Here is a 20,100-nt window from a genome sequence, read left to right on the forward strand (position 1 = left end):
TTGCAGCATAGTTCTTTTCAACATTCTTATCATATAAAAGACAACTGCCTACACTTTTAGGGAATTTTTTTTCAGTCTGCAGCTTTAGTTACTTCCTTTCACAAAAGACTGAATGCACTGTTTCAAAGCTTTGACACCATTGCTGTCACTCATAAAAAGTTTACAGTACCTGTTACTAATGCTCACGTGTAGCAATATTTTTACTTCACTACTTTTTAAATTTAGTTCTTTTACTTGCTTTTTTTTTGAGAAAAAAGTACAAGTATCTGTAACTTTAAAAAAAAAAAAAAAAAAAAAAGCAACTTATTTCTAAAATTTTCTTTAAAAATCAATATTTTCCCAGTACCAGTGGATATTTTTTTTTTAATTTAGCAGTTGTGGTATGCAGTTCCAATAGCAGGAATATTTACCAGAATTATTCCTGCAAAAGAATGTGCATTCAAACACTGTAAACCAAGCATAATGTATGCATTGTATTTTCAGAAAGATAGTCATCCAATCTTTAAATATTTAAAGACAAAAATTATTCTTGCATCGATGTGCTGTCCACTTTGTCTAAAATCAGTACATTTCTTATTTTTTACTTGCTAGTTTTTAAATTCAAATTTTTTAAGGTCGTTACTTTTTAAAAGAGATATTCTCATGCATTGATGAATTTCGCTTGCATTACACTTGGAAGTTACTGTAGTAACTATTTCTACTGCATGCTTTGAATTGAGATGATTGACAGGTATATTAAAAGCATTGAGCTACACACCTATCTAAAAAAAGCTTCAATCAAATGTTTGCCTTTAACAACCAATTGTTAATGGAAGAAAAAGAGTAGTAGAAGTCACAATTATAGTTTAAAAGCTATTTTTTTTCTTTACATATTTAATAAAATTAAATTAAATGTACAGGCTACTGATAGTTATGCAGACATGTGAATGGTCTGAAATTTCTTTCTTTTTCTGCTTTTTTTTAAAAATTTTCAGGGCTTAATTTTATTTTTTGTACACAGAAAATAAATAAAAGATTGATGACAATACCATGTGTATATACGATGAAATCACATTAAATGCACGTTTCGAGATTTTAAAAAATTGAGTGAAAAAAAAAAGATAGAATTTTTGTGTCAAATCGTTAAAACTCAGGTCTGTGGTTTGAATTTCCCGTATCATAATATCGTGGGATTTCAAAAAATCATGTGGATGTCCACAGCAATAAGTGGAAGAAGAAAAAAAAAAAGCCAATTGTAATGGCACCTGGATTTCGCGCAAATCGAGCGTGTTAAAAAGTAATTATTCAAATGTACTATTCGAACTTCCTGTTCCTTACTAATATTCAGATGAAAATATCGAAGCAAAAGAAACCACGTGTATTAAATTAAAAACAGGAAAAGTGGACCAAAAAAATTACGGTCGTATCAAAAATTGATTAATTAAAGGAAAATTGAATTTTGCGTGCCGTAATAACTACGTATAAAAAAATATGATTTTTTTTTAATAAAAGAAACAGCCGATAAAACGATCACAGCTCCGCATCGGTTAAAAAATAATTTCAGAAATGCGCTATTCAACACATCATGTCATAATAACATCAAAATTTTACAAACTACGAGAAAATTAAATTAAATGCAAAAGACAGAAGAAGAAGAAAAAAAAAAAAAGAAGATCGGAACACTTATTTACCATGGTAGTGAGAGCGTTGAAAAGTGATTACTGAAAAGAAGGATTTAAAATTTTGATGTTGTAATATCACAGACTGATTCTTGCAAAATAAAAAAGATGGCAAATATATGTATCTTTGATTAAATACCTCTTTTGTTATGAATTGGAATTAGCAACAAAATAGTTACTCATTAAAATACAAGTTTTAAAAAAAAAAAATGCAAGATTTTTTGTATCAACTGATTTTTTAATTGGTTGCTGTTTCAGAATTACTTTTTAGATTTCAATTTCTTACTTTTGTGTTTGCTTCAATAGTTCTTAAAATTTCAACCAAAGTTATGAAACTTTTTTATTCTGTTTCATGTTCTTAAAGTTAATCCAAGGGTTCGCTTTCCTCTAAGAAATGTACGTGAAAAAGTAGTTGAAACTCAATGAGGCTTAAAAAGAAAAGAAAGAAGTTGCTAGAATGTATCAAATAAATGTTTCGTCAATTTAATTTTGCGCAGACAACAAAAAATTTAAATTTCAGGAGAGCAGATTTCCGAGAAAATTTTGTCGAAACTATTGATTTGCTGAAATACACGAATAAACGGTCTTGAGATATGCAGAATTTCATGAATTAGCAAAAGAATCACATGTCTGTTATATTAAATTAAGTTTAACAAAGATGTTTGTTCACAGAAAATAACAGAATATAATAAACTGAGTTACAACAATAGGAATTGTTTAAACAAAAATTAAGATTTTTAAAACAGATAAAATCCTAGCGAGGTCACATATTAACAACAGTATTAGCATTATAATCTACATTTCTTACCAGCTTTTGATTTTCCGTATTCATTTCCTGGACTCTATGTTGTGACTCTTCTAGTGCTGGGGGGAAAAAGAAATTCTTAGCAATACTGAAAGAAATTAAAAACGAAGAAAAAAATATATACAGTACGACCTCGAAAATCCGGAAATCTCTAAAATCCGGACTCATACTTCCAGTTCGTCAGAAAAAAATTTCAAAAGAAAAAGTTTAAAAAAATCGCTTAAAATAAAAATTTTAATGCAAGAGTGCAAAACCACAACTCTTCTCCAACAATGAAGCAGTTGATGAAGAGGTAGGGGTGGGGAGTGAATGAAAGCTCATAGCTGATAAGGAAATTCCAGTCATTCTTATCAGCTCTGTATAGATAACACAGAATATAAAGGGGAATCCCCTCCTCCTGAAGTGGAATCCCACAACTCTTCTCCAACAATGAAGAAGTAGATGAAGAGGTAGGGGTGGGGAGTGAATGAAAGCTCATAGCTGATAAGGAAATTCCAGTCATTCTGATAAGGAAATGCCAGTCATTCTTATCAGCTCTGTATAGATAGGGTGACCAGACGTCCCCGATTTCCGGGGATTGTCCCCGGCTAAGACCTCCTGTCCCCGGTTAAAAAATTGAAAAATTTGTGCAAAATATTTGATAAAAATATGTTATATGTAATTTTTATTTTCTCAAAACTTTTCATACAAATTAATGTAAGCATTGAAAATTAAATGTAAACTAGTTTTAGAGAACACACTATAACTTATACTATAGAAATTTTGGAACACATAACTTTAATATCTAGTTATGCTTACATTTTTACTAGGCTGTACGCCAGACATGTTTATATAAGAAAAGAAGTTTAAAACAAGACGTAACATGAATATTAGTTGCTGCTTTTAAAACAATTAATATCTTGGGTTACATAAACTGCCAATATTAGCTAATTTCCACTAAAAACAACAAGAATTACTACATTTCCGTTTTATTTTAGAAAAATAACTAAAACATTTTATCAATATATCTAACCATTAAAGTATAAAACCATTTTTTATGAAATTATTATTATTATCACTTACGACTAATTAATTTTTGTAAAGTCTAATTATTCTACATTTTGAAAACCTCATAATTTGTTATCGTAATAGATATTTAGAAAAATATTTTGATTTCCTTAAAATAGATGTCAATATGGCAACAGAAACAAAAAAAAAAAAGAAAATGCCATTATTTGGATGATTGGAAAAACGATTTTCCATTTATTGAACAGAATCCTGATAATTCTTCCAAAGTAAAATGTACAATGTGTGGAGCAACGTTTTCAGTTGGAAGTGGAGGACGAACAGCTATAGCAGATCACATTCTTACAATTAAACACAAAGAAGCTTTGGCAGCAAAAACAAAAACGAAATCCGTCAAACAGTTTTTTCGTAAGCTGGAACCATCCAAAGAAGAGTTTGACTTAGCAACATATGAAGGAACGCTTGCATTTCACACCATTCGTCACAACCAATCGTTTCGCAGCATGGACTGTACTTCAAATTTACAGAAGAAATTTGTAGACAAGAAATTTTCTTGTGCCCGAACAAAATGCGAAGCTATCGCTGCCAATGTTTTTTCTCCGTGGGCATTTCTTGAATTGAAGAAAGATTTACAGTCTGTTCAATTTGTAACAATATCTTGAGATACTTCCAATCACAATCATGTAAAATTACTTCCTATTTTAGGGCGGTATTTTCAGTGGGACTGTGCTAAAGATCCAATTAATAATAAACTTGTATCACTAAACGAAATTAAAGGAGAAACTGCAAAGATTTTATCTTCAGAAATATTAAACGCACTATTTGAGTTCCAATTGAAGGATAAAATGGATAGTTTGTCTGTGGATAATACTAACACTAATTTTGGAGGATTGTTAAGAAGAGGAACAGAAAATGTTCATACTAAACTTCAAACTGAGTTCGGAAGAGATATTTTTGGTTTTGGGTGTAATGCGCATATTATACATAATGGCGCTAAAACTGCTTTTGATTGTTTGCCTGTAGATATTGAAGTTATGGTATCTAAACTTTTTAGTTATTTTAAAATTTACACAGTCCGAATTGAAAGATTGAAAGAATTTTGACCAAGAATATCATCAAATTTTAGGACACATTCATGTTAGGTGGTTGACATTACTTGTAGAAAGAATTCTTAAAATTTATTCATCTCTTAAAGAATTTATGTTGTCTGAAAAAAAGTGCCCAAAAATCTTGAAGAATTATTTTGAGAGTGAAACAACCGAGTTATGGTTGTTTTTTGCGCATTCGCATGCTGCAATTTTTAATCAAAGCATCTTGAAAATTAAAAGCGATGACAAATGTGTTATTGAATCTGGAGCGGTTGTCAAGGATTTGATATTTAAATTGAATGCACGAAAGAATGCCAAATTTTTTCCACTTGTTGTAAAACCTGAATTGACTAAATTGATTGCTGAGAATATCATTACTGAATATTCTTATTTAGAAACGTCGAAAGAATTCTATGAAGCTGCGATTTCATATTTAGAAGCTTGGAACGATAACAACAATGATATGTCCGATTTGAAGAGCCTTCTTTTAGATTGTAAGCCTTCACGGTCTGAATTCGAAGTCTCTCTCAAAATGTGCAATTTTGAATGTTAATTCCGACGATTTATTTGACGAGTTTACTTATCATGAAGGTTATTTGGATTCAAAAGACGATAAATGGTACCAATCCGTACACATAACAGACAAATGGCGTGAAATAAACAATTATTTTCAAAAAAACAATATACCATTTACAAATATCAAAAGAATTGTTGAGCTTGCAATGTGCTGGCCAAGCAGCAATGAGCCTGTAGAACGAGTATTTTCGCGCATAAATAACTATTGGATTAAAGAAAAATCGCGAATGGATGGGAATACAGTGAAAGCGGTTTTATCTGTACTGATTAATTTTGATTTTTCATGTGACATATTTCCTCAATTACTCGAAAAAAATCCTGAAATTTTAAAGAAGATTCATTCTTCAGAAAAATACGGTGTTTAGAAATTGTATAATTTTAAAAGCAATACTATTGTTTTGTTAACAGATTTTAAAATTGTGTAAAAATGTTATGATCACGATTTTAGCGATATAATTTATATACTAAATTATAAAAAAAATGTAAACGAAAAAAAAAAAAATATTTTTTAAGATAAACGATCAAATTTTTTTAAAAATTTTTTCGGTTTATAAAATTGGGAGGGGGGGGGTAGAGATGAGTGTCCCCGGAATTGCCTGAAAAAATCTGGTCACCCTATGTATAGATAACAAAGAATATGAAGGGGAATCCCCTCCTCCAACAATGAAGCAGTAGATGAAGAGGTAGGGGTGGGGAGTGAATGAAAGCTCATAGCTGATAAGGAAATTCCAGTCATTCTTATCAGCTCTGTACAGTCAACAAAGAACATAAAGGGGAATCCCCTCAGGAGGAGGAATTCTTCTACCACTTTGTTTTTCCTCCTTGTGAAGAAAAAAAACTGGTTCTTTCTTAACCTTGAAGCTTAGGAGGCGGGGACAAGTTCTTTTATCCCCCAACAAAATAAGGATTAGTATCAGCTGGTACAGTCTAGTCTAGAAGCATCTGTTTCAGTGATAAGTTGAAATTTAGCTCGCGTTTTAAGCCTATATTTTTAGTTTTAATTGCTAATATTATGTTATCTAAACGATCGATTACGGGGAAAAATGACGAAAGTTTGCTTTTTAAATTCTTTTATTTATTATTTAAAGAGTATATTTATGTTAAAATTGACGTCGAAGGTCTACACACGCGCGTTTAATCGCGAAATCGGCCTGGCAACTTCGAAAGTTCGATAATTCTATCAATTTAAGTAAGTTATCTAAAATCCGGAAATTAAGGAAATTCGGACCTTCCAAACCCCCCAGCAGTCCGGATTTTCGAGGTTGCACTGTATATACATATTTAATACCTTTTTCTAGCTCAGATATAGCAGTTTCTTTTTCTCGAATCTGCCTTTCCATATCACTGATATTATTCATATGAGTTGCGATGACATCGTTCAGATGTTTGATTCTATCTGAAGCTTTAAACTCACTAAGTTCTAAGACCTTTATTAATTCAGCTGAAAATTTATAAAGTTTTAATTTAAACAATGCAAAACATAAAATAATTAAAAAATTTCTTAGATATGAATTATTTATGTGCAGAGGTTTAGAAATACAGCAGCACCTTGTATGTTTGAAACAGTTTCAATTAAATACCCCTGTTAATAAAATTCAGTTCCCAAGCTTTTTTTCTTACTTTTGGTCGGCACATGGTGTTGAAATGAATTACAATGTACAATCAATATGAATTACAATACTGGGAAAATTCGAGGTGCTATTAAGACCCAGAAATAAGTTTATTTATTTATTAAACTTCTATTGAATAATTTTTTTCTTCCGGATCTACTTTTCGGTTTTTAAAGGTGAAAAAAATTACAGGGGGATGCGGCGAAAAATGCAGATACAAGAAAACTTTCAATACTCGAATGTCTAAAACTAAATTATTTGTTAATTGAAAGTAGTTTCGAATTCCCGGCTAAAATAAAGACTTCAATTTTTCTGTTACTTGGAGTTCAATAAATCAATTAAAATTTTTAAATTTTTTTTTAGCAGTGTTCTTTCTTTATTTCTATTACAAATACTCTGGTATGCAATTACAACTTTGAGTGATTGATACTTCTCTTCTACTTACAATGTTACCCTAGGTCAGGGGTTGCCAAACTTTTTTGATCATCGACCCCCATTAAAGTAATTTTATGTTAATTAAAATAAAACTCCATTAGATACTATATTTGTATTATTTGTTTTATGATTTTAAACATTTATTAAAGTAATAGTACATTGTGTAACAATAGTTTCATGAAAAATATATTAATGTTGAAAATTAAATACCTTAGTATTTATTACATAATATGTAATTATAAATAAGCAGAAATAATGAGTAAAGTAACTTCAGATTTATTGCTTCTTAATCAATGAGATAGGTGTGCTTGGTGTTTTTTTGCAAAGTACGCTATATTGGGTTCAAAATTGGTCAATTTTATTCGGATATCCCCTCGATACTCCACATTTAATTTATTTCTGTTCTTAGTTAAGAGTGAATTTACGTGACTGAAACCGGCTTCAACCATATAGGAACTTGGAAATGCTATCATAAATGGCTGAGCTATTTCGTAAAGTTTTAAAGTTGCTATAGTTTTGTCGCTGGCTGTACTAATCCATATATTAATGCTTACCTTCTTTTTTAAATGTATTGATAATTAAAATTGATATCTAAACTAAACGAATGGTTTTATCAAAACAATAACTAATTAGCCAAAACTATAAGAGTTTTAATAAAGGCACTGCAACTATTCAACACTGTTGATAGTTTGCAATGACAGCTGAAACTGCGTATGATATTTGCATTTGTAACATCAATGCTCATCACACGTGACATTTGGACGAGCGCACATATGCATATGACTTATAAACCAGAAGTGCAGAGTTCGTGCCACTCCGCCCTGGTACGTAAATACTTGTTTCACCCGAATAAATATACGTTTATTAATTTATGTTCTATAAAGAAACTGATATTAAGTCAATTATAAAAAAATTCACAAGTTTTGCATACTCAATTAGGTATGTGTGATTTGCGTATGAAGAACTGTTTTTTCTTCAACCCCCAATCGACCCCTCCGATTCGGATGGACCCCCATTCGACCCCCTGGCTCAGATCGACCCCCGCTTTTGTTAAATAGACCCCTGGGGGTCTATATAGACCACTTTGGCGACCTCTGCCCTAGGTGATACCATAGGGTAAATAGAAAGGGTTATAATCTTTAGTTTTGGAAGTGAGAGAAGCTAGAATATGTATCACTTGACTATGTGTTTTACTTTATTTAGAACTTTACTTTACTTACTTTATTTTACCATTTACATAGAAAATAAGATTTAAAATCAAGTGGGAACTTCACACTTCTTTATTAAAACTCTAAATTTCAGTGATGAACTTACACTCATCGAGGAATAGCACAAAGAAACATTTTTATTTTGGATCATTGCAGTTTTGTTTGTATATCTGACTTTTAATTTTTTTTTCTTTTCCTTTTTTTTAATACCAAGAACAAAAAAAAATATTTAAAAAAAAAAAACACAAGATTTAAATTATTGATACAAAGCACTAGACAAAAAGCATTTGTTTAGTATACAAGTTAATTGTTTGTTTTACCACTTTACATCTTCACCTCCTTTTGTTTTACATTTGAGATTTTCTTGGCTCCTTACGCTTTGTTCTTCTGTCTTACCTGCTGTCAATTTGACATCGACTGCATTGGTTCCTTGACCTATATTAACTTGGGACCTCCGTTTACCTGTGACCTTTTAATGTTTTCTTATGTTCACTTCAGGTACACGTTTTTTTTTTTTAATGGTTCACTTTATGTTTTACTGTTCTTGAATACATCAACAGTTTATACTTTGTGTCCTTTATATCCTGTCACAATGTTTATGATCGCTTTGGTTTAGCGACCCAACTTACTCCGTAATATTACTCGTTTTAATCCTATGTACTGCCTGCACATGATGCATTGTATGTCATACTGTACTTTCCTGCGATGTGTTGTAAAATTTTTCATTTGTGTCTTTGGCTCACTATAAGGGAAGCCCCGTCGGCTTCGGCACTATAAGGCGGGACTCTCGGAGCATTTTAATTATTTTATTGCTGTTGCCATCAGACTCTGTAATGTTTACATAATGTTACTCTGTAATGTTACTTTTTGTATTTTATGTACTTTTCTGGTTTTCTTGATTTTAATAAACATTTACCCGCATGCCCTAAATTGGGGCAGGTCGGGGTAAATATTTCATACAAGTTAAAATACTAAAAACAACAAGCAAAAGAAAAAAAATTGCAAAATTTAGAGAAATCAATCAAGATACATAAAAGTATTTGTAATTGTTTTTACCACAGTCATTCAATGATTTTGACTTTTCTTCAAGTTCCTTCTGCAAAAGGTTTATCTTTCCTTCTGCTAAAGCTGAAAACATAAATTCATAACATTAAATTTTTAAAAAAAAATGGAGAAAAAATTACAATGAAAAAATAAGAAAAAAAGAATCTATACATTTTTCAAAATATGCTCAAATACAATAAAAAAAACATCTCCATAACTAAAAAAAAAAAAAATGCTATAAAAAAAAGCAAGATTTTGAAAATACAATTGTCATTGAAATTCCTAACTTTTTCATTATATTACAAGTAAGATGACTCTTTAGTCAGCAATTAATACATTCACTTACCTCAAACCTAAGATATAAGTAATGTGGTTGCAAATAAACATTAAAACAAAATATCTTAAAGCTAAATTGCTTGCCAAACAGACCTTGAAAATAACAAGCAGCATTGTTTTGATTGCAGCGAACAAAATTTAATACTTCTCTACATTCTTCTAACGTATGCAACTCTGTAAAAGCTACTCATTTGTCATTTACAACACATGATTGATCACAGTGTAAAATCACAGAACATTTTATGAAGTTCATTTTGTCAGTTTTTATCAAAGCAATTGGCATGCCTGATAATAATTGATCAATAGTAACTGAGATCCCAAATTATTCAAATAATAAATCAGTAATAAAAAAAAAAAGAAAATGAATTGATTAGTCAAAAATTACAAGTTCATAATATTTGCATGATATTTCACATATATCCTTCATTCAGGGATGAGATTAGCAAAAAAGCTGAATTTCCACGATAGTAAATTTTACGCAAGCGCAACCCTATAATAATAAATTCCAGACAGTTTAAGGTAATAAATAATATGTTGACATACAATTGTGTACTAATCTATTATTATATAAATGATTACATTGATGCTTAACATTTAGTGAAAATAAAAATTACCAATTGAAAAAATAAAGCTGGAAATTATATTTTTCCTCAGTTCACATAAGAGACAATTATTACTTGAAAAACTAACTCAGGGTTCCCACTCTTTTATCAAAGCAAAAATTAAGCACTTTTAAGGACTTTTATCAAAAAAATTAAGGACTTTTTTTGTAGAAATTAAGGACCTTAAAAATGATTATTTATCATCAAATAAAACATCATAGATTAATAATAATAGATTAAAAAAATGGAATAGCTTTTCTTCAACTCAGTCATCCTGTAAAAAATTAATAAAAAAAAACTAAATAAAGAAATCTTTAATACAAATAATCTGTATTTAATTAAGATTAAATTGCATTTAATCACCTCGCATAGCTTTTAAGAATATAAAGAAAAACTCAAAGAATTCTGATTAAACATTAAATTTTCTATTTTAAAAATAGAAAGAAATTGTGTAAACAGATAGAAATATATAAATTAAGATGGTAAATTCATTAAATTAATAAAAATATTATTTTGAGTGACTGGTACTAAACCAAGACAAAAAGAAACTAACAAATATAAGTTTATTGAGGTTAAGACAATTATTTTAAACCAAGTAAAACCTAATTATAATAAGCTAAAGACATATTAAAATCACAAAATATAAAAAATTTAATGATCAAAATCAGAATATATTCAGTACCTAACAATCAGGAAAAAAGAAATAAATAAACTACAAGAAAAACTTAGTAATTAAAATTAAGAATTGAGAAACAGAAATGATAGTTAAAATAAGTGCTAACATAAATATTGAAACACAGGACAAGGCAGGATGTAATGATCAATTGAAATAAAAATGAAAAAATTCCATATCTAAAAATTTAAAATGAAATGAAATAATTCATTAAGTACAAAATTTATTGTGAATGAAGGGAAAAAAACAACAAAACATAGTGGAATCAGAAACATCATTCATAAAAAAGATGGAATTAGAATTTATCCAATTAAAAAGTATTGTGTCTTGTATAGATATTAAAGGAACTAAAATAATCGATGATAAAAAAATTTGTTCGTAATAAAGTATTGTCTGAAATTTTAAAACAATAATTAGTCAAATAAATCAAAGGTAATGAAAATTAGATGCAAATATGGCTTACATACATTAAAAATTTTTAAAAAAAGAAAATGTCCACTTAAATAAAACATTTTTTAAATTATTTGTTGAAAAAAAAATGTGCTTTTGATACATTGTTAGGCTTTTGTTAATTACTTATTTAAAATAATAAAGTTGTATTGACTAATGGTCAAATGGTTTAAATGTACGTTTTTTTATTTATTTATTATTACTTTCCTTTCTGAAAATGAAATAGACTAAAGATTTAAATGCTTAAAAATAATACTCACTATCTGACAAATTATTAACGAACATGTATTGAAGGAATTTTTAAAAAAATATAGATATATATTCTATATTTAAGAGCACTATTGCTAAATTATTGAAAAGCGTTAAAACATTGCTTAACTTTTTATTTATTTTTAAAAAAATTTAGTCATTTTAACTAACAGCCAAATTAAAAAAAAAAAAGAAAGAAAGAACACAAACTCTGTTTCAATTTCCTCAAAAATAAAAGCAAATTAATTAAATGTAGGCTTTGTTCTAATTTTTTTAAACTAAAAGCGACTGAAGAATTATTTGTTTAAAAGCTAATCAAATTATTATACTTAAAAAACTAAACTCAATGGCGCGACAGCCCATAGAGGGCCAAGGCCTACTATGCCCATCTTAGTTTTCTTAACCTTGGGCTCTGGGGTGCAACGTGAATTAAATATATTTTTTTAAAAAAATTACTTTTTATGACAAAATATAAATTACTTAAATACAAAATATATAAAATATTAAATTGTATCACTTTTAAAAAAATCAATAAAGAATCTTTTTTTTTTAAGTCATGATTTCGTTTCAGTAATATATTAAGTTCAGAATGAAAATTTAAGATAACTGCGATTGAGCAACGATCGCCAAGTAACAGTAGGTCTGCTGAAAATAATTGACAACGTTAAATCCAAACAGAAAAAAAGTGACGAAATAATGCGCAACGATCGCTAAGTAGTAGAAGTGTCACTGAAAATAATTTACTTGAAACAATATATTAAGTTGAAATAAAACGTACAGCGAAAGCAAGATAAGTCCCGCTGAAAATAATCTTCAAGAAACGTAAAATCCCAAGGTCAAAAATAGCGAATGAGGAAACTATGCATCACGTTCTATATTTCAACGCTGACCCTCACTCCTCGTTATTCAATATCACGAAACGAACATCATCTTCGCAGCGAGATGAAATCAAAATAGTCTTCGTCAGCGCGTTGATAGCGTTAGCATAGGCTAGAGCCCCTGAATTAGACAGGCCGACTTATCTATTTTTGGAGCAAAGAGCTAACATAAGCACTATACTAACATAACGTTAACTTGCGATCTTGTTTGCTCCAATATTGCTTGATAGGTCAGCTCTGATAGTATAAGAGTCTTAGCATACGCAAGAATCCTCGCACGTTAAATTGTGAGCGTCTTAAATCAGATTCCTGATGCATCACCTAAGATAAAAGAAATGATATCGGCCTGCCGATATGTGCATTACGTCGATAATTCGCGATACATCGATTAGACAAGAATGCTCGCACGTTAAATCGCAAGCGTCTTAAATCAGATTACTGATGCATCACCTAAAATAAAAGTAATTATATCGGCTTGCCGATATGTGCATTAAGTCGATAATTCTCGATACATCGATTTAAAAATGTCTAAGAGTAGCGCTCTTTAAAATTGCCGCATCATTTTAAAAAAAAATGTGAAAGCCAAACGAAATAAAAACAAAAAATCATTCTCAATTTTTATAAGAAAAATTTAACGTTGAAAATTATACTTTAAGTGCTTCCCATCGCCGGATTTTTAGAAAAAATGACGAAAAAGAAGCTCTTTAAAATATGCTATCAAAATAAATAAAAAAAACACAAAAAAGCAAAAGAGTAACAGAAAATTATCCTAAATTCTTAAGACAAAACTTGCAACGTAGAAAATCAATTTTCTATTTTACTGGTTATCTAATTATCTGTATAACTTTAAAAGAAAAAGTGGAGATAAAATATATCAGAAACGCTGTTAAAATGCCGCGCTATAAAATAAAAAAAAACCCAGCAAAAGTGAAAACAGAAAGTAAACATTTCACTCTTAAAAAAAAAAAAGTGTCGATGAGAAAAAGACGAAAATGACTTTCCTGATGAAAATTATACTTTGCCGAATATTCGTGATATCCCTAATATTAAAAAAATGGAGTCATTTATAAAATTCAACTTCAGAAGAAAATCTGATACAATGAAAAAAATTCACTTTGCCTTGCGACGATCACTAGAGGCTGATCCATTCCTTATATTTTTCATCAAGTGTCCATAAATTATAAAAAACACACTTTCCTGGCATTTCTAACATTTCACATTTGAATGAAGTATCAAAGCTGCCACGTGTGCTATCAGAAGAATGAATTTCTCGAACCTATGGCTGTAGAAGGTCAATGCAGGTCTTCAGCTGATAAAGTACCTCCAAGTACTGTCTAAAAATAAGTCAAGACCTCTACCCACCTGCAGTATCACGCTCCCCTCTCCTTACACTAAATTTTTTTCTTTCAGAGTGATCCAGAAAGAAATATTTTAATGAAAAAATTAATAAAAGAAAAAAAAAACAATAAGGACGTGTTTTCTTCCACTTGTTTGTAACCCCTACCCTCACACGCATTCAAAATATTCTACCCTCAATGCAGGGTCTCATTCTAGGCGAAAGACGTACTTTTTAACTGTGGATATTTTCCCAAGATAAAAAAATTGTTCCAACCAACTAGCTATACTAGAAATTAAGGACTTTGAAGGACCGTGAATCAAAATTAAGTACTTTTAAGGGCCCTTAATTTTCAAAATAAAAACTAAGCAGTTTTTAAGGACTTTTTAGGACCGTGGGAACCCTGTAACTGGTTTAGCAAATTAAAACTACTGAGAATATACATTAATATTTCATTTCTTTTAATAAATACTGTTATGTGATTTATAGCAAATATATCGGTGATATTACTTTTTAAATTATATTGGAAAAAAAAAACTTTAACAATGTACCGAATTATTATGTTCATATTATAGTCTAATCTAACTAGAGCCCTCTGAAACATATGAATAACAGTGAAGTAGAAATATATAGTAACTCTTTAACATACAAAAATTGCTATTTTAGTTTGAAAAATTACATGACAATCAGCAACTATTTAGATAATTGTTTTTTATTTGATAAGAATTTTGCATTTTATAGCATAAATAACAGCAATTATAAATAAAATTTTGATGATGAGTTAATTAACTCTTTTTCCAAAAAAAAAAAAAAAGAAATTTAAATTAAATCCTTTTAAAAGTGATTGCTTTTGTTTGCTATATCTTTTATGTTTGCTATATTTAGTCGCTAGTTCATCTTCTAACATCTTGTGACAAATCCTATTTTTTCTTCTTTGCCAGCACAGAATGTAAGTTTTGAATATATTCCCTTCCAGTTTCTCTGATGTTGTAAAACTTACATATACTAATAATCGTCGTGAGAAAAACAGTCACCTTTATAGTAACTAATTAAATAAAAAATTTACTTCTTACAAGAATCACGATAGTTGGTCTTAAAAATGCGTGAATATGAATAACAATTATGGATTTTGAAATCACATGAATATGAAACTAGATATGCGATTTTGAAAATGAGAAAGTACAAACTGGGATATCGAATTTTTAAAACGCGTAAATACAAATATGAAAAGCTATGTTTGATATTAAAATCGTGTGAATAAGAATCGAGATATTAGCAGATTCCAGGCTCGGGACCTCTAAAAGGCTTGTCAGAAGCAGCATCGTTTGAACTACGAAAATCGGATTTATCTGGAGGGCAGGTAAAAAATTCGGAACATTTTATCTGCTGCGTGTAAAAGGGGAGAAAATATCTAAAATAAGTAAAAATGAGAAAGGATTGGTAGCTATGTAGTTTCTGTAATTTTCTGTTTCTCTTTGAAAATCGGTGAATTTTCTGAAAAAGCGGAATACTTATAAAAAAAGTGAAATTTTTAGAAAATCTGAATTCTTGATAAAAAAGCTGAAATTCAAGAGATAAAAGTGAAAAAAGCGGAAATCCGCTAAAAAGCGGAAAAATCTCATCCCTGTTCATTAATTTATCAATGATATTTTTGATGCCATACTTTAAAGTTAATAGAATAATCAAGAAAGGACAGATGCAATTGCATATTTTTTCGAAAAGAGCAAAAATATGCAGATTATTTAAAAATTATTACTGTTATTTTCAATCAGAGAAGAGTATTTTTCTTCCAACAGTTTCTTTTCCTCCCCAACAGCTTGCATATCAATTAATTCAGATTCCAAAGTCAGTAGCTTTGTCTTCAAATCTGATAGCTCTATATTGGCAGCATCTAGTAAAAAACGAATAAAATATTATGTACTGGGCTGCTAATTCAAAATTGGGTGTAAAAAGAAAAAACATTATATTATTGTAGCAAAAGACATTTTATTTTTTCCAAAAACAAATTCAATATATTGTTTTACAACCAGTTTTAAGTCGTTTTGAGGAAAATTAAAAGTAGACACAATAAACATTCAGCTATTGTAACCAGCAGCTGTCTGATTTTTAGTGATTCAAGGAGAATTAAGATGATATTTGTCAACATTTTGTTGATGCATTGCCGCAACATATACAAATTTATTTCTACTTTTGTTCAAATTCCTGAATGTAGCTGTGGATAAGCATTTAATTTGAAATTATGAGTATATTCAAATTTCTAATGTTTTTTTTTTTTTTTTTAAAGCTTTAAGTACAGTGTAATTTCAAATTGTACTAAAGTTAGGCTCAGTCGCGCCAAATCATTTTATAAATAAATAAACAAAAGAATGTGGCGCAGTAACAAAAAACTTTGGAAACATGTTTTTCAAAATATGGTACTATTCAAATGATAATAAAAAAATATATTCCAAATATAAATATAAAAGAATTATGATATGAAATAATTAAAACTAAATAGAACTTTAAAAAAATTTTTTTTTACAAGATTTCTTTTGAAGTTATATATTTCTTCTATAAATTATTTTAAAATGTAATTACTTACTGAACACGAAATCAGAATCATTTCTTACTAAAAGCCAAACTGATGATATAATATTGTTTAAGTATCTTTAAGTTTTGTTATATAAATAGAACTTATTGCATTGATTTTTTTCATTACAGTAGTTTAGTTAACAAAGTATTGCAGTTTGCTACAATATCAGAATTCTGAAGTGTATTTTTCAGAACATACTTTAGCTATATTTTTTTTAAAATTAAAATCATCAATACAATAAATTTAAACATATTTGTGAATCTTAAATGTGGTTATTTTGACATAGAATAAATTGCAAATTCTTAATGAAACCGGTCAGTTTGGTCTTTTCTTAAAACTCTGATTACAATGGGCATTAGCAATTAAATAATTAAACTAATGATTCTCCAGAATTAAAATTATTTCCCCCCACAAAAATAATGCACATATCAGATAATGATAAAAGTTTTCTTACCAAGTTTATTCATTAAATCTTCAGACTTATCTTTCAAATCACTCTCTGATTTCTTTAAGTCTGAAATTTCTTCTCTGTATAGAGTACACTCATTCTTTAAGCTTACTAGGTCAGTTTCTTTTTGTGTCAAAGTGGCAGAAACTAAAAAACATAAATACATACATATAATATTTTGATATTGATGCGTTTACAAGAAAAATAAGAAAATAACTATAAAAGGTGTCAAAATTCTAATTAAGTTTCATTAAATTTGTGTGTAAATATATGTATGCATATATATATAAACTATTTCTAAATCATGAGAGATAATGCCACTCATAATAGGAAACTGACTATGAAATATTTTTTTAATCACTTACAAAGAATTAAGAAAAACTATTACTTGTCAACTACTTTATGAATAAAAAAAGTAATCTTACTAATTAGAAGGTCATTTAAAAGTGGTAAATAATACTGTAAATAGTCTATTAATACATATTGTTTAAATGTGTAACATTCTTATGCTTATTTTTTGTACTTATAGGTAAATCATATTTATAAAGATTAACCGTATTATTTTTTTTTAAAAAATTAATCACCAGTGTTGAGTCTTTTACCTATTACTCTTTTTAGATATTTTAATCCTTGTGAGCTAACAATAAATATTAAAATCACTTCTATTTGATTCGTACTTGCCTGTTTCAGTCAGTTAGATAGAGAATTCTTTTTATATTTCTACCCCTTCTTAAGGAAATAAATTCTATTGTTTCTGCATTGTATGGAATATTTTTTTTAAAATCAATGGACTGGACTTCAATTAAGCACAACTGAGAAAGATATTAATTTTATGCCCATATCTGGTAGGAGGGGCAAAGCACTAGCAACTTTTCATGCATAATGCGTAAAAAAAAAAGAACAATGAATAACTTGATCTAAGTGTTGGATTTTTTTTTAAAGAATTAATCACCTAATGGACATTTGCGGATTCAATTTTAATAGCTTGATAGAGTGACTTAAAATATCCCAATGGATAAGTGCACACATTATTTTAAGTTAAGAAATCAGACACAAAAATATACTTTCTATAATTAAACATATTTTTTCAGCGGACTAGGATTAGCGGATTTTAGACTCACAAAATAGAAGGGGTAGTTGCAATTCAGGAAATATGGTTTCAATAGTTTGGCCAGAAGAGAGCTCCAAAGTTTGAACTCTGTGGCGTAAATTTTACTTTTGTGTATTTCGTTATATCCTGAAAATTTTTTAAGCCAATTAGATTCTTTTTGCATACAATTATAAAATCGTTTATTAAAAAAAATAACTTTAGTACTTTTTATTATTTTATGCACTAACAGTCTAAATTTTTTTTTAATTGCAAGGTATAAAATTTTTTTGCACAATTTTGAAAAATTTAATTTTATATGGCACAGTTATGAGAAATATAAGTCATGAGAAATTACATTTCAAAAGAGACACTTAAAATTAGATTTCTCAGGAAATAATTGACCAATTTTCCTGAATTTTTTTCTGCCACCCATTTTATATCTAACTATTCACAATTTTTTCGATTATCAGTGAACAAATATATATATATATATATATATATATACTAAAAGTTGTTTTTGCATGAAATTTCTAGCAAAATTTTTTATTTTTATTAATGTTCGAGGTATGAAGAAATACGCAAAAAGTAAAATTAACATTAAGAGGGTCAAAACTTTATAGCAATTTCCTGACCAAATTGTTACTGGGACCAGATTAAAGCTGCCCCTTATATTTAGGGGCTTCGAAATCTGTATCCATCAGGGGAGAATAAGGTATGTTCATCTAAGAAAGTACGTTTTTATGTTTGATTCCAGAACTTATAATATCGTCTGCACTTATTAATTAGCATATTTAAGGTCACTCTTTCGAACCATTAAGATTTGAGTCCTAGAACGTGAAAATCCAATCATTAGATCAAAAGTTAATTAGGGTAGTCCCTTTTTTTACTCACTGGAAATGGCGATTTCGGAGGCTTTTTTTAAGAGCAGGATCATCTGTAGGAAGAAAAGTGGACTAAGGCTTTCAACATTTATGACTATTTGTGAGGATAAATGATGTATGACCCTTTTTAAGTGTAGAACCTCCAGTGGGTTAAACAAATTTAACAAGGAAAACCTTATTCTAGAATACGATTTTTTTAAAAGAAAACAATTGTAAATATTATTTATATATTTAACATGAGTACAAATAATTTATAGTTTTTATTTAGCAAGTACATGCTCACAACAAAATTTTCTGGAAAAAAGTGAAAAAATAAAAGATTTATGCATTTTGATACCTTGAAGTGGAACATATACCTTTTGAAATTTTAATTTGGATGCTTTTATTCTAAGTTCATTAAAATTAGTGAGAAAAAAAATTGCAAAACTTCCTAAACTAAATATGTAGCAAATATAAAAAATATTGTTATACCATTCTGGAAATCTGTTTTCAGATTTTCTAAAGATTCTGTAGCAGCAGCCTTTTCTTTTTCATAAACTTCTCGATCATTATAAGCAGATTCTAAATTTATATTGATAATTAGAAGAAACATAACATTTAAAATATTCTCAATACATTACAAAAAATGAAAATTACTGTGACCATGGCAGTAAGAGTTTCAGAAAATTACCACAATACAAGGGTGCATGTCTCTTTATTCTTCCATTGCCAAAACTATACATTATGCATATTTTTAGAAAAATCTTTAAGGAAAATTTTGAGACGAAAATGTTATTAATTCTGTCACTACTTTTTCAGTTATTACACGTCAAATTAAAAAAAAATTTTTTTTACCATTTAAAGAAAAGACTAGCAACAACTATTCTTAAATATATGCTTATGCCTAGGCCTTATTTAAATTAATTAGATGGTTTACATCAGGTTTTTTGGTGCTAAGTAAAAACAACCATAATTTATCTTGAAAACAATTGTACTGATTAATAATACATTCTCTTTTGGAGTGAGCTAAGATTCCAAGGGTAGTTCATGAAGAAGCATATGAAGTAATAATAAACAGATTACTTTAGATGACTTCATTAATAACTAAAATGTTTACTGCTATAATTCTTTGGATTATTTTCATGTAATATACTAAAAATGTTTTACAATGTTTCAA

The 20,100-nt window shown here is 28.8% G+C and overlaps 1 protein-coding gene across 16 annotated transcripts in view; it reads right to left on the reverse strand.

The window, feature by feature from the left end:
- Nucleotides 1-20,100, reverse strand: part of LOC107444097 (uncharacterized) — a 78,173-nt gene that overhangs the window by 14,950 nt on the left and 43,123 nt on the right. For 10 of the 16 annotated variants that reach the window (XM_087149949.1, XM_087149942.1, XM_087149951.1 and 7 more), the window contains exons 28-33: nucleotides 19,416-19,505; nucleotides 16,980-17,120; nucleotides 15,710-15,844; nucleotides 9,442-9,513; nucleotides 6,421-6,573; nucleotides 2,467-2,522 (exon numbers count right to left, since the gene is read on the reverse strand). In XM_087149949.1, coding sequence (XP_087006075.1) covers nucleotides 2,467-2,522; nucleotides 6,421-6,573; nucleotides 9,442-9,513; nucleotides 15,710-15,844; nucleotides 16,980-17,120; nucleotides 19,416-19,505 — 647 coding nt within the window. The remainder of the gene's footprint in view (nucleotides 1-2,466; nucleotides 2,523-6,420; nucleotides 6,574-9,441; nucleotides 9,514-15,709; nucleotides 15,845-16,979; nucleotides 17,121-19,415; nucleotides 19,506-20,100) is intronic. The other 6 variants (XM_087149956.1, XM_087149954.1, XM_087149953.1 and 3 more) reach the window with 2 other exon arrangements.

The sequence above is a fragment of the Parasteatoda tepidariorum genome, chromosome 8 (assembly GCF_982258835.1).
Source record: "Parasteatoda tepidariorum strain Cologne lab strain chromosome 8, Ptep-v5.0, whole genome shotgun sequence".
NCBI lineage: Eukaryota > Metazoa > Arthropoda > Arachnida > Araneae > Theridiidae > Parasteatoda > Parasteatoda tepidariorum.